The sequence below is a fragment of the Patagioenas fasciata genome, chromosome 10 (genome assembly GCF_037038585.1).
Source record: "Patagioenas fasciata isolate bPatFas1 chromosome 10, bPatFas1.hap1, whole genome shotgun sequence".
NCBI classification, from domain to species: domain Eukaryota; kingdom Metazoa; phylum Chordata; class Aves; order Columbiformes; family Columbidae; genus Patagioenas; species Patagioenas fasciata.
The window spans coordinates 19,245,351-19,265,673 of NC_092529.1; the positions used below are offsets into that span (position 1 = coordinate 19,245,351).

General features: G+C 48.4%; 1 protein-coding gene across 1 annotated transcript in view; it reads left to right on the top strand.

Annotated features, from left to right (window-relative positions):
- Positions 1-10,374: 10,374 nt before the first annotated feature.
- Positions 10,375-20,323, top strand: part of PRICKLE2 (prickle planar cell polarity protein 2) — a 105,371-nt gene continuing 95,422 nt past the window's right edge. Inside the window, exons 1-2 of the mRNA XM_065845873.2 lie at positions 10,375-10,496; positions 10,795-10,880. Of these exons, the coding sequence (XP_065701945.1) occupies positions 10,455-10,496; positions 10,795-10,880 (128 nt within the window). The 5' untranslated portion in view covers positions 10,375-10,454. The remainder of the gene's footprint in view (positions 10,497-10,794; positions 10,881-20,323) is intronic.

A 20,323-nucleotide genomic window follows, 5' to 3' on the forward strand; every position in this document is an offset into this window, starting at 1 on the left:
ACAAGGGACTGTAATAATGTTGATTATATGGAGCTTTGCCCCAAGCTCACATTGGACTCCATGGACCAGGGATCATTTTGGAGAATGGCCACAGCCATCCACTCGTGCCCTGCCAGTCAGAGAGACCGATGCTGCCCCATTTCTGCCCAGGAGAGGAGTGCCCTGAGGTACAAAACATACACAAGCACTTCTCAGAGACTCCCCATGTGCTACTTGGGCATGCCTGGTGCTGGTGCTGCCATCTACACGCCAGGGACATCCCTTGCCATGGGATGATAGGAGAACCAAACAGTTCATTTTGCAAATGTTCTTGAAGGATGAGCTGAGATACTGGACCTGGTCCACACTGCTAGCGTTGCTATGTAAAGAAAACAAAAAGACCACAACACTTTTCTAAGTTTGAAAAAATAGTATCAAATATACAAGAAAATTCAAGTAGAAGAAATATGGGTCAAAAGGAAGCAAATGTGGGGATGAGATCTCAGGAGAGCAACCAAGTGATAAACTGCCATGGTCTTAACATCGCCTCTGTCCCAGAGGCTGCAGGTAAGAGTGAAGAAGTTGCATTTTTCTTTCCTCTTCTGTATGTTCCTCTTGCTTTGTCTCAGAAAATGCAGCAGATCTAGTGCTGGCACCTCCAGCCTTTTTCAGCTTCTATGTTTTTAATCCAAAAAGAAGAGAGGATACCTTTCTCATGCTAAATCACTGTCAGATGCAGAAAACAGAACATGCAGTATTTCAAAAGTTTAAATGACAAGTATCTTAAAGGTGTCTTTCCTTTCTATCATTTATCCTTAATAAGTGATCACAAAGGCTTTAAACATGGGTTGCTATGGAAGAGAGCCAACAGGGGGTCTGTACACAGCCCCTGAATCATATTTAACCTTCCAGCCCTGTATAATGAAAGGGTAATTTTATCACTTTCAATGCTTAGGTCCAGTTATTCTGAGAAAATGACAGTGCTCTTCTTGAGCCTTGTTGTATGGTCTATCAGAACTAATTGGTCCAGAGACAGAGGTGATTTCTTCATCTCTTCAATGTTCCTTTCTGCTTCAATAATGGGTGTTTTTTCCTCTATAGAAAAATAAAATGCATTTTGTTGAAGGCTGTTGTTAAAGCCTAACTCAAGGACCTAGTCTCATATAATGACACCTGCTAGAAAACCTTCTTCTGCATAACCATGTTTTGAAAATTCTGTTGAAAAACTGGAAGAGGCAGAAAAGGCCAAGGAGGGCAGTCTGGGCTCAAAAGACAATTTGCCACTGAGGCACTTCCAGATTTGGTCTAGTGGGTCTTTCTCACATGATTCCTCTTCCCAAACAGACAACTGTGGGCTGACTTGAAGACAGCATTTCTGCCAGGGCAACAGCATTGAAGCGAGATAGTTCTTCCATCTACCAGGCAAAGGAACAGAAATTCAACCCAGCCCAGAAGTCCTGAACAGTTGAAGCAGCTCAGCCTACGTGGTAAGTTCTCCCATCACTTGAACTCTCCAGACTGAGAACTCTTCCAATCAAGTCTTTTTAATAAATACATTTGAGTTCATCCAAAAGTCGCTAATCTTAGTAGCTGTTGGACATTTAGTGGGGAGGGATGAGTCCCTTTGCAGTACAAATTCCTGGAGGCAGCTCTCCAGCTTGCTTTATGCAGGAGGAAGGAGCCGATGGCCAAAAGCGGTGCCTGTTGGTCTCACTCAGGTATTTTCCAAGTATTTTTGCCTGTGCTGGAGTAATCCAGGCAATCAGAATTGTAGCCCTCCAGAAGCAGATTTGGTTGACAAGTTTCTGACCTCTCTTTGTAGCAGAGAGGTGAAGAATGCTAAGAAGTTATGCTGGGCCTTCACAGAACAGTCTGAGTTTCTACTTCTAAGTTGGCTTAGTTTTTCAGCTATTTTATGTTACCAAACACAAGGTGCAGTTTTTTTGGAAAATCAAAATGAGAATAGTTTTTTGACATAACCCATATGCTTTTTGTACTTTGTTTCCTGGATTGGTTGGTTTGTTTGTTTGTTCAAATTTTAAAAAATAGAGCAAACAAACAAACAAAAACCCAAATAACAACAACAAAACCCCACACTACTGTGAAATTTTCCATGAAATAACTTGAGCCTCTCTCTAGTTACAAATATTACTTCTGAAGCGTTTGGGGATACGATCTGTTGACTGCAAGTGATGGAGGTACTATTTTAAGCTGAAGGAAGGTAGAAAATAGTTTCTGCTTTGTGAAGCTGTTTCAGGTCCTCCAAGGCAGTGGCTGGATATGAAGTGCAGAGGCTGAGGCCGTGCACATCAATCCACTTCCACCAGGAAAACCTCAGTTCTGCTGGGAGTGTAAGAACCCAAATGGTTTCCACATTACATCTCCTCACAAGCTGGGGCACATGCCCAGCCTTAATGCTCCTGCTCAGTCTGAGCTGCCAGCAGCGATATCAAACCACAGCTACTCAAACATTTGTTGGTAGTTGGTGTTTCCATCTCCGAGAAGACCGCGTGAGAAGAAGAGCCAGAAGTCTGGAGTAATCCCTGAATACAAACCCCTTTGTAGGCAGGGCAGAGAGTGCAGAGGGAGGCAGGGCTCTCTATGTTTCTCCCTTAAAATCATTACTTGGCTCAATTCATATGCTTATGATTTCTTCATCCTTCTATAATGTGTGACTACATTTCAGATGAACAATTAAATTAATCACATCTTTGCTGCATTGTCCTTTACTAATCCATCCTCACTGGCTTGCTGACCTTTCTCTTTGAAGCTATTCCCTGCTTACCGCCTGCCTTCCCCCACCCCCACACAGAAAGGAGTATTTGCTGCAAAATGCTTTAATTGCTCCTGCTCACGATAGCAAGGAAGTGGGGATGGCTCCCTGCGAAGTGGCAAGAACAAACGTGTCCAGGTTAGCCACTGTGCAGGCAGTAAAGGTCTTAGTGACTGACAAATATGAGCAGGGGTTTAGCTGCTCTCATGCCTCTGTAATCCCCCCGGCGGGTGTAAGCGAAGCTGCTTGCAGCAAAGGATGCAAGCAGGTACCAGATGCTGCCAGGGGCTGGAGCCCTGGCCTCATGCATGGCTTGGGTTCCCCTAATGAAGCTGTGTCAGCTGCAGGTCTCAGGTTTGACCAGCCCTTTGGAGCAAGGGCCAGACTTGTGGTGTCGGGAGCGTGCAAACTGTGCACTCGCCCCTGAGGATGGCACCTTGCCGGAGCTTCGCGAGAGCAAACACGTACCCGCTGGTGGCAATCCAGCCCTGCTTGAGAAAATGCAGCTACAGATAAAACAGATACCTGCATTAGCTGAACGGGCAAATAACTGAGCTCTGAAATAATAAACCACATATGGCACGGGCCAAGCTGCTGGAAGGAGGCATAGTGCAGCAGTTGCTGCGGAGGTTTGCTGCCTGGCAGCAGCGGGGAACAACAGGATGAGTCTAATTGCCCTTTGAGAGCAGAAGCCAGTGGCCTTTCTTCCCATCTGTACTGGGGCTCAGCTGCTGAAAGACTTTGCTGTCTTCCTCTCTCTTTCACTGTTCTCTTCCCAAGGCATCCCGGAGCACACCGGGTCTCTTCAAATCCCAGTGTCTCAGTGGACAATCTACCTGGAACAGTGGCCCAGATGATCTAAGGAAACCTCAGCCAAGGGTGTTAGAGTAGACCACTTTGCTTGAGCTTCTGCCCCCATCCAGGTGTGGCAAATGGAGAGATGCTGCCCATCAGAAATTGGTTTTTTTAGAGATGTTCCTAAATTCTGCTCACTGAATTGCGTAAAGTGGGGTGTCTTCAAGTCCTTCCAACAGCTCTTGTCAACATCTGCAGCTTCGTCCCACTCTCCGTGGAGAAGGCAGCGGGTGTGCCTTGTGCTGGTGTGTAGCTCACCTGGAATAACCCCGCAGAGCTGCACGCCCGCCCCGGGAGAGCCTGCCTTCGATAATCTGATAATATGCTCTTCATCAGCTTTCCTCTACGTTGTGCAAGTGGTATGTGAAGCTTTCCGGATAGAACTTGCATTCAGATTCACTAATGGTGTTTTCCAGGTATTTTCCAATTTGATCATTCCTAATGGCCTGGGCCTTTCAAGAGTCTAAATGTACAGAAGCATTTAACTTGGGACTATCAGAATCTTTAACTTGGGAGTATCGGAAGCTTTCAACACCAAGTAGGCCCTGAGCTGTTTGTCTTGGCCAAAGAACTGGTATCTCCAGCAGGTAAGAATAGCACAAATGTAACACTCGACAACATTCATAGCCAGAAGAGAAACCATTTCTGGCATCTCAGGAGCCATAGACAAAGTCTTCTGAATTTTCCCTCGGAACAACTAGGTAACTTCTGCCTGATTTGAGATACCACCCTGAAGTGACCACTGACAGCCTGGTTTTCTCAGATATCTCACTCTCTTCTTTATCATCAGGTTTCGATCCTGTGAAACAGGAAGAAAAAGGCTCTTTTATTTTCTCTCGATGAGAAGAGACAATAAAGCAGCTTTAAAAAATAAATAAAAGGACCTTTCCACCTGTGGGATGGCAAATGCATGATTAACGTGGGGGACTGAACAACATCTGTGGTGCTTCCCGTGCTGTTGCAAGCAAAGGGCAGGATGGCTTCACTCCTGAGACCTCACCTCCTGCCTCGGCTGCTGACACTTGCCCCTCTGAGAGTTACCCCAAATAGGTTTGGGTTTTCTCAATTTCGGGAATGGTCCTAAAGAGTAAGAGTAGTATGGAAGGAGGGTGAATTTACAGCATAAAGCAAATAATTCTGCTGGATTGCAAGAGAACTCAGGGGAGTGAGGGGAGGATAACAGAAAATTACTTGTTGCTATAGCGCAAGGAGGTTTTGTGCAAATTGGCAGAGGCCCACTTGATTGCTTTGTTTAGCCTCAAATTGAGAAGCATTAAGGAACTGCATGAACCGGGGCCATCTACCACCCACCTCTCCCCAAACAGGGAGGCAAGGTAGAGCTGCGCCTGGGGAGGCTGGAGCTTGGCAGAAAAAAAAAGCCAGTTCTGGGAAAAAACCTGCAGCATTGTTGTTTTGGGGAAGATGAGGAGGGGGCTGGAAGAAGAACAGGAGGGAGAGGAGTGGGATGGCACGGCCCCAGCACCGACACATCACTGTGCCAGGACCAGAGGCTGGGGAGCCCAGGGTCCCTCCAGCACCCCAGCATTGCTCACCCTGGCTGGTTATAGAGGTGCAGGGCCCTTTTTGGTGGGGAGAGGACTAAGCTTTATATCCACTTGGCTCTGTGTTTCATGGCAGGTGCTCCTCTCCATGGAGAGGGACTGGGCTGCAAGTTTTTATTGGTGTGGACTCCAACTCCCCAATGCTATTTACTGGGAAATTGAAGACTGCCTTCAAAATTAACAATAGATGGCTATAAATCTTACTCAGTTACCTAGCAACTAACACAATAAAATCCTAAGGTTAAAAGGAGAAGGGTTATTTGGAGATACCTTGGGGAGCACATAATGGCCATTTGTATTCCTGGGTGGGAGGACAAAAAAATATTCCTGGGATATTTACAAATTACTGTATTGATGAAGGAAAAACGGTGAAATTACTCAGCGCGGTTTTAATCAAAATACCTCAGAACTGACAAATCTAACAAAAAAAATAGTAGTCAAATGGCTGTGATAAAGAGCACTTGGAAAATGTATGGTGATCTGCAGAAATGACGGAAGGGTTTTGTTAAGTTGCTAAGCCCACTTTGTTGCTGTTTCTGACATCTGAAGTGTGTGCACCACAGACTAACAGTGTAATAAATGTTCAAAGTGAATTTGACCAGTATGTGCCTGATGGAATATGCCCTAGAAAAACCTACGCAGTGCAATAAAAAAAAATGAAAACTGAAGTAACATAGCATGATTCATCCCAGCCTGGGTTCCTGTTATGCACAGCACAGATTGAAATTCCATATCCCCACCTCAAACTGGGGTTTCTGCGCAGTCTTTTCTGCCTGCAGTAACTGCAAATCTCAAAGCCGAAATGAGCGGAAACACTGAATTGTTTCCCTCCTAGAAGACCCTCACGAGGGCACATTCACCCAGGAAGGAGGAGGTTTCGCGGAAAAACTATGTAGTAAAATAGAAGCCTGGTCACTAGCACGCTCCTTCAGCACTTAGAAGCATTTTTTAAGCTTTCCTTTTGTTGTTGAATGTCTTCAGACAATAACTGCCTAATAACAGTCAGGCATTTATTACCTTCAGGGTACTGATGGCGACAGGATTCATGTTGAGCTGTAATTCACCTGCACAGGCTACTGGCAAGAGGAACCACGAGGGGACTGACTTGGTGCGTAACAGCCGAATTCACCTTGACATGGCAGAGTGGAGAAACACATGGGTCCAGCTGACAAAACGAGAGTTGCTTTCTGCCTTACTCCAACGTTTTCTGTGGGTGGTACCACTGCCCCAGTGCTGATGGCCAGGGCTGGACTGTAGGAGGCACAGCGGTGTCAGAGCTGATGCGGGGATGCTAAGAGTTTTCTATGGGTATTTTGGAGATGATTTCCTAACACAAGGCATGGTTTGCAGGATAGAGGAGCTGGGGGCACTTTCCTGGAAAGACTAGCAAATTTTCCTGGCTCTGTACACAGAAGTGTTGTGTCTGCCAGCTAACTCCCATCCAGAAGAGCTGGGCCAGAGCTGGTCGAACAGACTTCATGGTGTTTGGCAGCACATTTTGTCCCCATATTTCCCATCCCCAGGTTGCAGCTACTGCTGTAGGACCTGCAGCTCCTCTTCCCAGGTGATAAGAACTGCCTGCTGGTCTTGGACACAGTGACTTCGCTCCTGCTATTTGCTCAAGTTGGTGTCCCAAAGTGCATGGAGGTCAGCGGGTGAGCAGAGCACTAACAGCACCTCCTCTCCTCCACGTGCAGCGGTGGGGCAGGGTACAGGGTGAAACTCAGTCGGGCTGTGAGGTTGGGCACATACCATGGGACCAGGCAAGCAGAACAGCTCTGTAGCCACATGGGTTTCTTCTTTCCACCTTCTGCTGCCAGAGGCTCAATTTGCTTATCTGACCAGGAAGAATAGCACGATGTGCATGCTGGACTGAGATGCTCTGCAGGGCTCATGACCTGCTGACACAGAGGCCACCGTTCACTGTGGCCACCACCATGCCTGCCCAGCAGCCAGGGCTGGTTTCCTCCACTGATCCCATGTCAGCCCCAGCACCACCTAACCTGTACCTGAAACCTAACACAGGAGCTGCATTTTCCTTTTTCCTGAGCTCTTTGATTTTAATAATAATTATTTTTGTAGTATCAGGCACAACAGGGAGCAGAAAAAGAAGAACATCCCTGTCATTGGCCTCCTTTCAACCATCCATTACTTCCAAAGGGAAAGGAGTCCATCTCACAGGCAACAATTGGAGCAAACTGGGTTTTAAACTGGTTTAGTCATGAGAAGGGCTGGAAGAAGTGTCATCTCTAGGCAGGTTTGGTTGAAACAGAAATGGGAGGAGATGATGATGTACGGAACAATTTAAGTGACAGCAGAAACAATAATTTGTCAGACAAACTGTCTGGCATATATTATCCATGCATCTCTGTTTCTGAGCCTATTTGACAGCAGTATCTGACACCCTCCACCTCCAAGCTGAGTCTGTCTCCTCTCAAGAGGAAGATCTAGATGTTTCTAAAAACAAAAATACAAAAACCCCTTTTGAAAGTAACTCTCATGGTAGCACAGGTAGAGCTGGAGCTGCGTTGCTGTCCCCTGCCTGCCCAGCCATGCCAGGATGTGTGCATCATCCCCTTTGAACATGGTGAGAACGAGGGAGTGGGAGTTTATTTCCTGAGAGATCTTTACTCTTGGCAGCTTTTCTGGGGGCGGAAAGAGAAGAGGAGCATTCAGGCCAGTGAGATAATGTCTTCCCTCCCTTTCCCAAATACATGCCAGAAATAATGTTCTGGCCTGGCTGTTTCTTTGTGTGGATGCAGCATCTGAGCATCTCAAAAATGTGGATCAAGTCCTCCTGACTAGCCCTTCATTTGCCCTGCAAGTCTTGGATCAGGGGGAAACTGCCACCCCCCTGAGATATTGAGATGCCTGGGAGTCACTAAGGACCTGACTCCATTGGGGTCTTTGGCACCTGGATATTTTTACGGCTCTGGGTGTATGTGATTTCCCCAGATCCCCGCAGGCACAGCAGAACAGAAGCAGTAAGCACTCTTCTTATTTGCATCTTCTGCACTACCGAGCTGAGCCTTCATCTTCCCTCTCCTTTCAAACACACCACTGCAAGTCTGGATGCTCAGAGCCCTCCCTGCCTTTTGCCTGTGTATTGAGGAGCTGCCCACCAGCATCTGCAGCACCTGCTGAAACCGGGCCATAGGACACAAGCCTTGAAGGCTGGCAGGCAAGTTTGGTGGCCCTGTGGACAGCTTGGGATGGAGGGAGGGGTCCAACCTGCCTTGTTTTAAGAAGCAATTTAGGACCTGTCTCTTGATCAGAATGCTGGAGCCGTGATTCAGCACAGCCACACCTCCGAGGAATTTACCCTCCAACTTTGACTTACTTTTGCTGTTTTAAACTTATAGCATATGTCCTCACCAGCCCTCTTATTGAGGGCACACAGCATCGCTTGCAACAGCAAAGCAATTAAAAAGGATTTGCAGGTCACCTTTAAAGCATTTCCCACAGCACGTTGAATCTTGTTATAAGTCCTGTATCCAATAATGCTTTTATTTCAGTAGTTTTAATTGGAGTTTAAAATATTCTGGATCTTATGCAAGATGCCCAAAGTGCTGAAGATTTTCAGGCCCTCTCTTGCAAAATGTTATCATAGTTCCCTGAAATCCTGTTGACCTTCAGCAGAGATAACAGTAACTCAGCACCCCTGATATTACTGTATCTGATAATAGATATAAGCTGTAGCTTATAGGTAGGGATGTTTCAATATGAGGTCAAACCCCAGTCTGCAACCAGTTGCCCACAATGTGATGAAATGTGTGTATATTTGAAGAGATCACCTCCTTCCTTGAGAGAGTTTCTAACATATTCAAGCACCACCATATGAGCTGGAGACTGGGAGAGAAACTGAGAAGGAAAATTATGAGGAAATTTGGCAGAAGGGAGCAATGGAGGGAAGCAGGAGGGTTTTGGAAGAGTAAAAATAGCAACCACAGAAGAACAGAACAGGGAGGGATGTCAATGTTTTCCCACTGACATGAAGAAAGCCTGCGAAAAATAAAATGTTCTCCATTTTAAAATTCCCTGATTGTTTTTTTTTTGCTTTAAGAAAGCCCAACATTTATGGAAGGGAAGAGTGAAAATCTCCCCGAAACTTTTTGCCTGACGCTCTTCAAAATGCTACCACACAGCTCCCAGACTCACTTCAGTCTCCTAGAGGGGAAGATACGAGTTAAAAATTGACAAAAAACCAAGAACTGATTAAATGAAAAAAAAATAAATTATCAAAGCGTTGTGGCTTTAACCAGCTGTGAGGCAGCAAGGCAAAGGAACAAAGAGGCAAGGAAGGAGGGGAAGGAGATGACATGATCTGCAAACAACCACGGGGTGAAGCTGTGAAATGCTAATGGCAAAGCTGCTCCATCCCCATTGGGGACATGTTTCGGAGGACCCCTGTGCTCTGTGAAGCATGTTCGCTGCTCCCCCTTCTCCCCGTGTTTCATTCTGCTCTGCCTTGCACCAGATGTGCTGTTTGATTGCAAACCCGCAGGGGTACGGACTGGTTGTTGGCTGTGGGGGATCCCTTTGTAGTGCAGTGTATAAATGACAAGAGCAGGTTGATGCGTGGGCTGCCCCACGGCTCCCAGCCCCACGGCTCCCAGTCCCGCTGGTCCACGTGTAGCTCTGGGAGGACCGTGAGCTCCAGGGGGGTAATAGGTGCTTTGTGTCCCGGACCAGCATCTCAAGCTGCAGATACATTTCACGCGGCTATGTTTCTCCTGCTGTTTGTGAACTAAATCTGTTCTCCACGAGGAGGGGAAGAGAAGTCCATCAGGAACCCGGGATGTTTGCTCCCTGTCTTTGCCTATGCCAGTAGAAGCCCCCGCACAGCACAGGCTGTAACGTGCTTAGAGCTGTGGCTTCAGCCCGTGTCCCTTGAGCACTGCAGACTCCCAGTTCTGCTCTTATAGAGCTCAGGTTTTTTTCCGGAGTACTATGAGTGCACTGCACTGCCGGGCAGAGCCGGCCGAGCGCTGCGCTCCCGAGTGCGGCGGGACAACAGCCGGCACAGGCAAGGTCCCGAGGAGGGTCGTTAACTCTGAAGCGGAGTGATGACAGCAGGCGCTCTGGCCCAATGGAGCGGAGGGAGCCACCGGCCCGGGACGAGCCTGAGCGGGGGGGTGGCCGGGCCCTCCCGGGGCGGTGCCTGCCGGGCCGAGGGGCGGGGTGAAGGGGCGGGAGCGCCGTGGAGGGGCGGCCGCCGAGGGGGGGCGACCGCTGCCGTGCATTCGGGCTGGGCTCCGCTCGGCTCCGCGGAGCGTGGTGCTGCCATGTTCGCCCGTGGCTCCCGCAAGCGGCTCTCCGGCCGGTCGGTGAGTGTTGGGGGGGTTTTCCCTTCACCCCTGGCCCGGTGCGCGCTCCCGCGCCGCTCCAACCTGTGGCTCCGTCCCGCCGCCCATGGGGAGTGTGTGTGTGTCCCCGCCGCCATCCCCAAGCGTCCCTTCCTCCGGGGGCGTCCCTCCTCCAGCCCCGCCGTGCTCTTTCCCCGTCTCCCAGCCGTGCGGATACCCACTTTCCCCTATAAGTCCGCCCCTTTTCCCGGACGTGCCCCTGAGGCATCCCCCGGCCCACAGCTGGGGGGCCGGGACTGACCTCTGCGGTTTGTTGCAGCTGACGGCGTCGGGGGAGCCGGAGAGGGGCCAGCCCTGCAACACCTGCGGGGACCAGTGTCCCGGCTTCGCCCTGCACAAGTGGAGGTAAGGCCCGGCGAGACCCCTGTCCCGCTGTCCCGTGCCCTACCCTGTCCTCCCGAAGGCAGCAGGACCCGGAGAGATCTCCCTCCGGATCTCCCTTTGCAAGGTTTTGTGGCTCCCTCCCAGCTCTGTGTGCATCTGGGGTGCAATGGTCGCTTTTTGGGGAACACTTGTGTTAGTCTTAAACGTGTTGCCCACCCTGGCTGGTGGTTCTGGAGACACGGGTGAGTTGGGCAGACTCACCGAGCACCATGTAGCTGAGCCTGTGCCTAGTGCTGGTGTGGGGTGCAGCAGGATCTAGACCTGGGACTGGGGTAACTGGTTTGCTAATTACCACCTCGCAGCTGATCCGCTCCCCGCCGCGCTCAGGGGCTCATCCTGTTGCCCCGGGTCCTGCTGGGGGCTGAAGCCACTCTCACCTGGTGGGGATGGTCTGGGCAGGCTGGGGTGGGAAGGAGGGATCAGGGCAGAAGGGGATCCGCTGTGTGAAACTCTTATCTGCCTTCATGACCCCGCAGTGAGGTTTTTCTTCTCTCAGTGACGCCGAGCGGAGATTTAGCTATTAAAATGGATGAGGTGTGTGTAAGAATGCACAAGTATTTTTGGCCATTTCTGTGGTGTCTCTTTACAAAACAGTGCTGGTGCCTACGGGGCACAGCAAGCCCTGGCCTCTTGCTGGATCAGCCCCTTCTCCTCCCCCCAGTGTGTGCTATCTAGAAATGAGTTCCTGCTCATGGGTGATACGGGACTTGGCATTATTAAATCCGAGCTGTGGGCTCCCGGAACTGGTGTACAGACTTAGTAGGCCAGGGAGCTCTTGGCGACCTTTTAACTTTGTTTTATAGTTATACCCTTTTTTCCAGCACCTGCCGCACTCAGCGCTCCTCCCGACTTCTGCCCTACTTCTCGGAGTGGCATCTCAGCAGATTAAGCACAGGTTCAGAGTGAGGAGAGGGACTGATTTATTCATTGTACCTTAAGCTTCAGCCTTACAAACCTGGTGGCATTTGCTCCAAGGTGCAGTGGGATGGGGTCTGTGGGCTGAGGTCCGCCCCAAGGGATGTGTGGCAGCAGGTGGGGCTCACTGTGGAGCTTGCCGTGGTCCTTCAGTCTGGCCCTTCGCAGGTGTTGGTGACACGTCCAAGTGCACTGTGGCCCTCCTCAGACCTTCAGAAGGTGAAGGTGTCTCCTTCTCTCAGGCTGCAGGAGCTGTGGTCTCCTGACACCCTCCCCATGATCTGAATCTGCCACGTGTGCGTTAATAGATTTATAAGGTCACCCTGAGTTGTCTTCTTTTCAGGGCTTGTAAAGGCTTTCCCGAGCTGTCGCAGGTTTCCTCGCAGCTGAAGTTTGGGGTAGCAGGTGTTGTCACAGAGGCACTTCATCATGCTTAAAAGGACAAGTTTCAGCTGTAGGATGTGAAGAAAAAGGGTTGTCACCAAAGATATTTCTCCTCTGCTCCAAGGACTTATGAGGTGCTGTAGTTTGAGTTTTGTTAGGTCAGAGGGTGCAACTATCCAGCGGCTTTTGAAAAATAAAGCAAATTTTGATAGCACCCCTTTGAAGGCCAAATGGCCCATCAGAAGAGGCAGCCGGCTATCTGGAGAGTGTCAGATGAGAGGTGGTGTCACAGATCTGTTCACATGGTGCCCTCTGCACCAGCACCTTGTGCCAGATCCTGCAAAGCCCTGCGAGCCAGAGGAGGGGTGCAGGAGATTCCAGCCTGCCAGGACCACCCGTAGCTGTCTCCTGACTGCCCTTTTCTGAGGGACCTTGTACATGGGCAAGGAGTTTTTCTAAAACCATGTGGATTCTTCCAGCAGCCTTTTCTTGGGAAGGAAGGGGTTACCTCCTGTGGGGCAGGAGAAGGATGAGGGCTAAGTGGGTAAGGGTGGGGGTCATCCCCCAGAGGCATTGCAGCTTGTGTGCTCCAAGTGTGCATTGGGGACTGGACAAGCTGAGAGCCCTCCTGCATATGCATTCACATTTAATTGCCTTGATAGAAGAGTAATTAGGCAATTAAAACAAAGGCAACCTATTTGCCAGAACACAATAGAGAGCAAGCACATTCATTTTTTACTAGTGAGTGGTCTGTTAATGCTAAGAACGTGTAAGCAGGCAAATTTTAATGGTAGTTTTGTAGGTTGAAAATGTGCTCCAGACCCCGTGCCCTCTGCATAGCCAGCGCCTGCTGGGGATGCTCAGAGGTACCTTGATGTGCAGAGTGAGATTGGACAAAAAAACAAGGGTTTTCGAGGAAATCTGCAGCTTAAGGATACAAACCCAGATCAATGAACCACTAGAGATTTGTAAGCCTTTTTATAATCCTTTAATAGCAGAGTTTTCTGATAAATGTAAATGGGACTCTTTTGCTTCAAATATGGGAACTTGTGATATGCTGTAGGGAGAAGGAATTCTTAAGCTTGCAGGCACTGAAGCCATTGCTGATGCAGGCATTGTCGTATATGTAATTATGCAGGACTGTGTATTTTCTGGTTACCTGTGAGTTTAGATGTGATCTGTGCAGCTATTCCAGCAGTCAGGCAAATTGCTTTGTTAGATGCCAAAGATTTCTGTACGTTCCCTTAAAAGCCACTTTTCTCAGATGGGGAGTTGCGTTTGAGTGTTGGTTGAATTTGTCATTCCTGGAAGCACGTGCATGCTTCCAGAGCCAGGGAAGCCACTCAGAAATAAAGTACATTCTGCGAAACTGTTTTCTTTTCAGAATAAAACCAGCCTGTGCACTGTAGGTGATGTGCAAAAAGAAGATGAAAGAGGATTGATAAGTAATTTTAAAATGTCTCTGGTTTTAGAGTTTGTCTTTGAATCTTCTTGACTTTGCTCTGAAATTGTAATCTCAAATTCAAGGTAGTGGGTGCATTATCTTGTAAAAATGTTGGCTTATTTAATACTCTTTGGGGGGGAAGCAAGGAACTGAAAACTCCCTGTGTTACAGATACAGTGAAACTGGACCCCACCACCTCCGTCTTACCCCTTGAAGCTCTTTGACCTCCTGTGTGCCACAGACTTTTGCCTCTTCCTGTAAGGCAGAAATTCAATTTTCAGTTTTAAATCATTTAGCCCTGAAGAGGAGAAAATAAGTGGTTTGTCTGGAAAGACTGAAGATTGAGTTCCATCATCTTTGGGCATGAAGTCTGTGAGGATGTGGCTATCAGCTTATAACTGGTGTAACCCGCAATTTCCCATGGCCTGAACAGCAAAATGACTCCTTTCTCTAATCACATCGCTTTCTTTTATGGTAGGTTGTCAGTAAAGTACGTAAGGACTGAAAAGTTCATCTGTGTGGGCTGCCATCTGAAGAATGGAAATTGGGTGTACATAACCAAGTCCTCATTAATACAGGTCGATACTTGAAAGCTGGCTTTGTGTGGAAAAAGTGAAATCAAATTCAATAAAAATCTCCCAACTCCTTAGGAGCCCAGTTGCTGTTTTCTAATCAGATCTGCATGACATTAAACTGTGTGCAATTCAGCTTGTTAACAAGCTTTGGCATTAAATAAAGCTGTCACTGGAGTTTGGTGGATGAATAGCCATTAGGAGTGTCTTTTGCATAATGTCTTGGAGAGAAAAGCCTGCGAGGGAGGTGGTCTGGGAGGAGGGAAGGGAAGGGAATTTATAACCTAGTCCTGGTGCAATTAGTGTGAATATGCAAACCTTAAAGGTGACAAATGGTTGGCAGCTCTGGGAAGGCAGCGAGTGGCTTTTGCTGCTGTTAAGCCTACTGTGAAGAACTAATTTCGGATTTTCTCTGGCGAAGTCAAATTGAAGCCTTAGTACTGTATTTAAAATAGCGGATCCTTCGTGTTAGGAGATTGGCATGTGTTTAGCACACAGAAGTATGGTTTGTTTTTTCTTTGAGAAAGTCTTGCAAAAACTGATACTCTTGCAGTTCAACAGACCTTTCTGTTCCCTGCTCCCTACCTTCTCCTCCAAAAACACTAGCTAAACTGTAGATGCAGGACACCTAAATCTTAAGATGGTGTTTGAGCTCTGGTTTAAGGAGGGGGGATGTGCTGCCTGGTTTGCAAAGCCTGCAGAGGCATTGCCGTGTGGCTGATTTCAGAGGGAAGGCGTTCAGATGCTGTGGCAGATAAGATAATTTTTTAAATATCGTCTGAAAACCTTTGGAGAAGTCTTTGTTGCCATAGTTATTCTTGTGGCTTGTAGAAGCATTTAAATAACAGTAATAAACATGACACAAAGACTGGCTTACTGGGATTGTAGTTTCAGTGTGAGATAACATTTTATGTCTTTTCTTGGGGTCTCTTTCCTTGCATGTGCTGTAATCTTTGTCCCTTGAAATCATGTTTTGGTACGGAGTAGATCTGATTCTCTTCATGTATTGCTGTCACACAACACAGTCTTAATATTGGCAGCATGTGTTTGCACAGAATGTAGTGCCTGGCCCTTATCTTCCAAGGTAAATATACATGACGGTTAACTTAATATTCAGTAATATTCCATCTTAACAAGTGAAGTTTTGGCGCGTATGATTGTTTTGAGCATTTATTTGTTTCCATAACTCAGCATCTCACTATAATCTACTGTGGCCAGTCCCACAGAAGTCTGATCTCATCTTGCCTCGTCAGATGTGGAAGCATCTGCAAGGACAAACTTTTCAGCTTCTCAGGAGAGACCACCCGGAGATCCCAGATGATAACAGGATCAGCCCACAGGGTTGTGGTTGACCACTGGATCAGAAAAACCCATAGAAAAAGCTCAGCTGATGGACAAGGAAAAAGAGATGTGTGTTGTGAGATGGTGACCTGGTAAATGAGGTGGTTGACCAGAAGCCAAGAGATGTTTGAGGTTGCCAGGTGATGGTGGATAGGTCACTTTTGAACTCCCACCTCTGCCTTGTTGACTGTAGGCAGGGAGTTGCTAGTGACAGTGAATGTTAATTTTCTTTGCGTGTTTGTCCGGTGCCTGGTGCTCTGGGCATTATCTGCTCAAGTGTGGTGAGCAATGCAGAATTCTCCGTATGTTTGCAGCCTCAGTCGGTGTTTGCCTGGCGCTGGCCCAGCCTGCAGGAGGGACATCCAGCGGGCACGGATGCGCATCCCGGGGCGTGTTAGGGTCTCTGGTTTGATGCCCAATGCCTCATCCAGAGAGCAGAAAAAATAATATTTGTAACACAGCACGTGAACGAATAACATCAAATTCTGAAGCATTTGTTTCTACTTTCCAAAAAAAAAAAATAAGTACAGATTATTGCTTCCATATGTTTTCAGCATTTTTCATAGGTTATGTATCTTGCGCACACACTCCCAGCTTTTCCCTTTCATGAATAACATGCTTTGTGCCTCTCCTTTGGGATTCAGATATTCCACACTTCCTTGCATGTTTATTTGAAAGGCTTTGGAGATGTGAGAATAACAATACCTTATCTAGAATGGGCTTTTGCTCGCAGCGCTGCCGTGGTGACCTGTGCTGGATCTGGTGGGTTTTACTAAATCTTTCATTTTGCAACGGGGAACCTACTGAAATAGGCAAAACTTGGCTGGTGCGGTCCATCCTGTTGTGGTCCATCCCGCTGCTCTGGAGGTGAGTCCCTGAGGGACTGTAGAGGGGCCAAGTGGACTGTGGTCCCCGGGGGACCTGTACCTGTCCCCAGGGGTGGATGGGAATCACTTGTCTCTGAAAATGCTGTTGGAGAGGATGCAAAAAAAGAAAAGTGGGTTTTGTCTGCCTATTGTAAAGCCTTTCACAAAAGGGCTGGCATGGTTAGCTTGTTTTTCATGCTGGTTGCTGTTTTTGTTTGTGTTATTTTTGTGTGGTTTGTATGTTTGTTTCATCAACAGTTCAGAAAGTAAAAGTCGTTCCCTGCCAGGTTACTCATTGTCAAAGTCAGTGTCCTTCAACCTCTGTGTCCTGGGTGGCTTGGGATGGGTGGCCGCTGCGTGCACTGAAGCTCAGCTCTGGTGCGTGCACTTTGCTTGACATACATGACTTCAGGTGTCCTATTTACTCGTATCTGCAAGATTAGGCACTTGTGTGAGTGTTTGAAAAATCAGGGTCTACTTTTTTCTTTGAGTTTTCAAGCCCTGTGGCAGTAGGAAAAGAGCAGGGTAACTAGTGATGACTTGTACTGCTACCACCCTTCCCACAGCATCTCTGCTGAGAGGCAGCCGAGCCATCAGGGTGGGAGTTTGGGTGGCTTGTAGCGTAGGGATCAGCTTCATCCTGCCCTGGGACAATCTTGTCTTTTCATAAATGTCAAGCACAGAATTGCATTTAAGGAACTCCCAGCCAATTTTTTGGCCTGTCCCTTCCACATCTTCATGCCCTGCTGCTGAAACAGCACTTAAAACAGACGAGACTGATAAGGTATCCTGTTTGTGTTGGCTGGGAGACACGATATCCACTTTAACAGAGCTTTGCAATGTTGGAGGCAGTGTTGTCCCTGGCAAAATGCCCAAAATAAATTCTTTAATTTTTTGTATGCAATATACAAAAGAGCAGGTGAGGTATGTACTTGTATCCGGGCAAGCCCAGGGAGCCTGTTTGAAGTCCTTTACAAGCCACTCAGGATTGTATTGCAAGAACTCAAAGGAGTTTGAGACATTTGTTGATTAAATTTCAGCTGAACACAGAGCCCTAGTCTGCAGCTGCTGTAACTGGAGTTGCTCTGCTGCCGGGCTCTGCCCAGCTCCCTTGCAGCTGAGCCGCTGGCAAAAGCCAAAAAGCAGAATTTCTCCTAGAGAAGGGGCAGTGTGGGTACATTTTCTGTCTGTTTCAAAGCAATCTTGTGCAATTGTACTTTTGTGAATGGGGTGAAAAACCACTAATAAGCTGTCGTGAGTTTTGGGCTGGTTTGGGGGGTTTATTCTGTTTCGAGAGTGATTGTGAATGACACCAATGATGGAGGGGGCACGGTGGGCAAACCCTGAATTCTGACTTTACCTGATATTTTACTTCTAGACTAAACAAACACTCTTAAGTGGGTGAGGGTTTTCTTGGACTGTATTTTTTGGAAGAATTTCTACAGCTGCTTCTTGGTATACAAGGAGTGAAATGTTACCTGTCCGGTGTGAGTGAGTGGGGTTTGCCATCCCGAAGGCAGAACGGCGGCCAGCAAGTGCTTTGGCTGTGGGGCTGTGCTGCTGGACACCATGCAAAGCACAGCTCCCCCACCAAGCTTTTCGGGATGGAATTGGCTAAGACAGACCCCCAGACCTCAGAAGCGGGGTGGATTCGCAGTGGGGATCTCCTTCAAGTAAAAAACTGTTGGCACTGGAGGCTGCGGTAACAGATTGAGGTGCCTCACAGGGTGTGATTTAGTGGGACGTGGTGAACTGATCTAACAGCACAGGGCTGATGGATGCAGGAGGTCCTGTGCACCCCATGCATCCCTCTCAAGCCCAGGGTAATGAGTTAAATTAGTTATTGAAGTCTCTGCTGAGCTGGCGCAAGGACCCAGAGGAGGTGGGGATGAAGGGTTGCATCGGTCCCATGGCACACAAAGCCAGGCTGTCATCCCTGCCCTCAGCATCTCCGTCTTCTTATTGGGTTTTGCTGTCCTGCTTCAGCTTCAGCCCTCTTGGTCATCCTTGCTGGCCCCCCAAGGGACCCTTGTGCAGAGTCCATTTTCCCTGCAGGATGCGTCCCACTGATCCCACAGAGCCCTGGTGGTGCCACCCACGGCTGCCATCGCCTGCCCGGGCGTGCGGCACGTGTTCGGCGGGGAGGCGAAACTCCTACTCCTTTAATAGAGGGTTTGCAACAGGCCTTTGTTACAAGCACAGTGCAGCATGGAAGAAAAAGCTCCCGTCCACCAATTTGGAAAGAAAAGTGCATGGAGTAGATAAATGCTGGTACCCGAGACCCTCAGCTGGAGGAGGCCGGGGCGCAGCTATTTGGCTGACGCCTGCCGAGTGCTGCCCTCCTCTTTATTGCTCTCCCCTGTCAAGATCTGTTCAGTGCTTTCAAGAGTTTTTCTTGGGTTTTGTTCCCTTTCTGTTTGTCTTTAAAAAGTCAATCTGCAGTCTTTTATTTTTTTTTTCAAAGACATTCTTCCCCTGCCCCGCCCAGTAATCCATCCTTGTTACACCAGTGAGTCACTCTTCAAATAATCAATTGCATTTTCATTGTCTGGCTTGTAAGTCTATCACCGAGCTTAAGGATGGCTGATAGTATCAGCTGAGACCTTTGGCAGATGGTTTTGCAATTCACAATGCTCATTTGGAAATTTGCTTTTTTCTCTGATGAATAATCTCCCAGCCATGGTGAGGGAAAGGCGGGCTGGGGACCCTTCTCTGCGCACACAGCATCTCTGTGGTCACTATGTAATGTTGGAGGAATTTGTAACATTAGCAGAATTGTCTGGTGCGAGTAAGACTGATTTTCTGGGTAAGCCTTGCGAGTATGGCTGTAAAGAGCCTTTTTCTTGTGGGCTGTTATGTTCTTGCAGGCTCCAGGCAAGCATCAGTGCAGCCCCGAGGCGGCCGATGGCCAGAGCCTTTCTCAGGTTCATCGATGCTAAGGCTGAGAGACGTCTATAAAATTCAGGGTGCTCCTTTCTGCTGCTGGAGTGGCCGTTTTTTCTTCTTTGTACTGCTCTTTGCTCTCCACAGGGCCCTGATGTCAGAGCTTAACACTTAGAGAGCTAAGTATTACAATTATTATTCTTACCGCAGAGGGAGGCACTTTGTGCTCAGCCATCGCAGCAAATATTTCATCCCCTATCAATTGCCCTCGTGCAGATGCTACTGCCATGGTGATAAAAGACATAATGGCTGCTCTTGCTGATAAGGGGAGTATATAAATAGTAATATTGAAATCCCTATGCAGAGGCTGTGGATGGATGGAGGAGAGTCCCTCTCCCTGCGAGGGGTTTCTCTTGCTCTGGAGACGCTCGGGGAGAGCAGGAGCGCTTGTCCCAGCGCTTCCTGCCGGCTGCAGCTCCTGGCAGCTGAAATGGGAGCTGTTTGGCCACAGCTGTGAGCAATTAGTAAAAGATGTCTTCCCCCCCTGCTCCTTTCCCCTGTCCTGCTTTCTTCCCTCCTCTTCTTCTCCTTGAAACCGAGCCATGGGAGCTGGGAGGAAAGCCCTGAGCGGCTCAGGCTTCAGATGCTCCAGGTCACTTGGAGACGGCCAGTGCTCGATGTGGTGGCTCCTCGGTAGCAGGATGCAGGTCTAAGGACTCAACCCAACCTTGCAGGAAGTGTACTGCAGCTGAGGAGCCAGATATCATTTAGATCAAGCCAACAAAAAAATATTTCCATGGCAGCAGTAACCATAGGAAACCTCCCCAGCGTGTCTTGGGTGGTTCCTGTTTCCTTGCCTTCAGCTGTTTGCTTTGCAAGCGGAGCAGTGGTTGCAAGTGCTCCGTGCCCATGGTGCCACCAGGAGTGGCTGGTGAGCCCGACTGTCCCCTCTACCGGCTGTCCTCAGGGGCCTGGCAGCCACACTCCAGGGTGCATCGC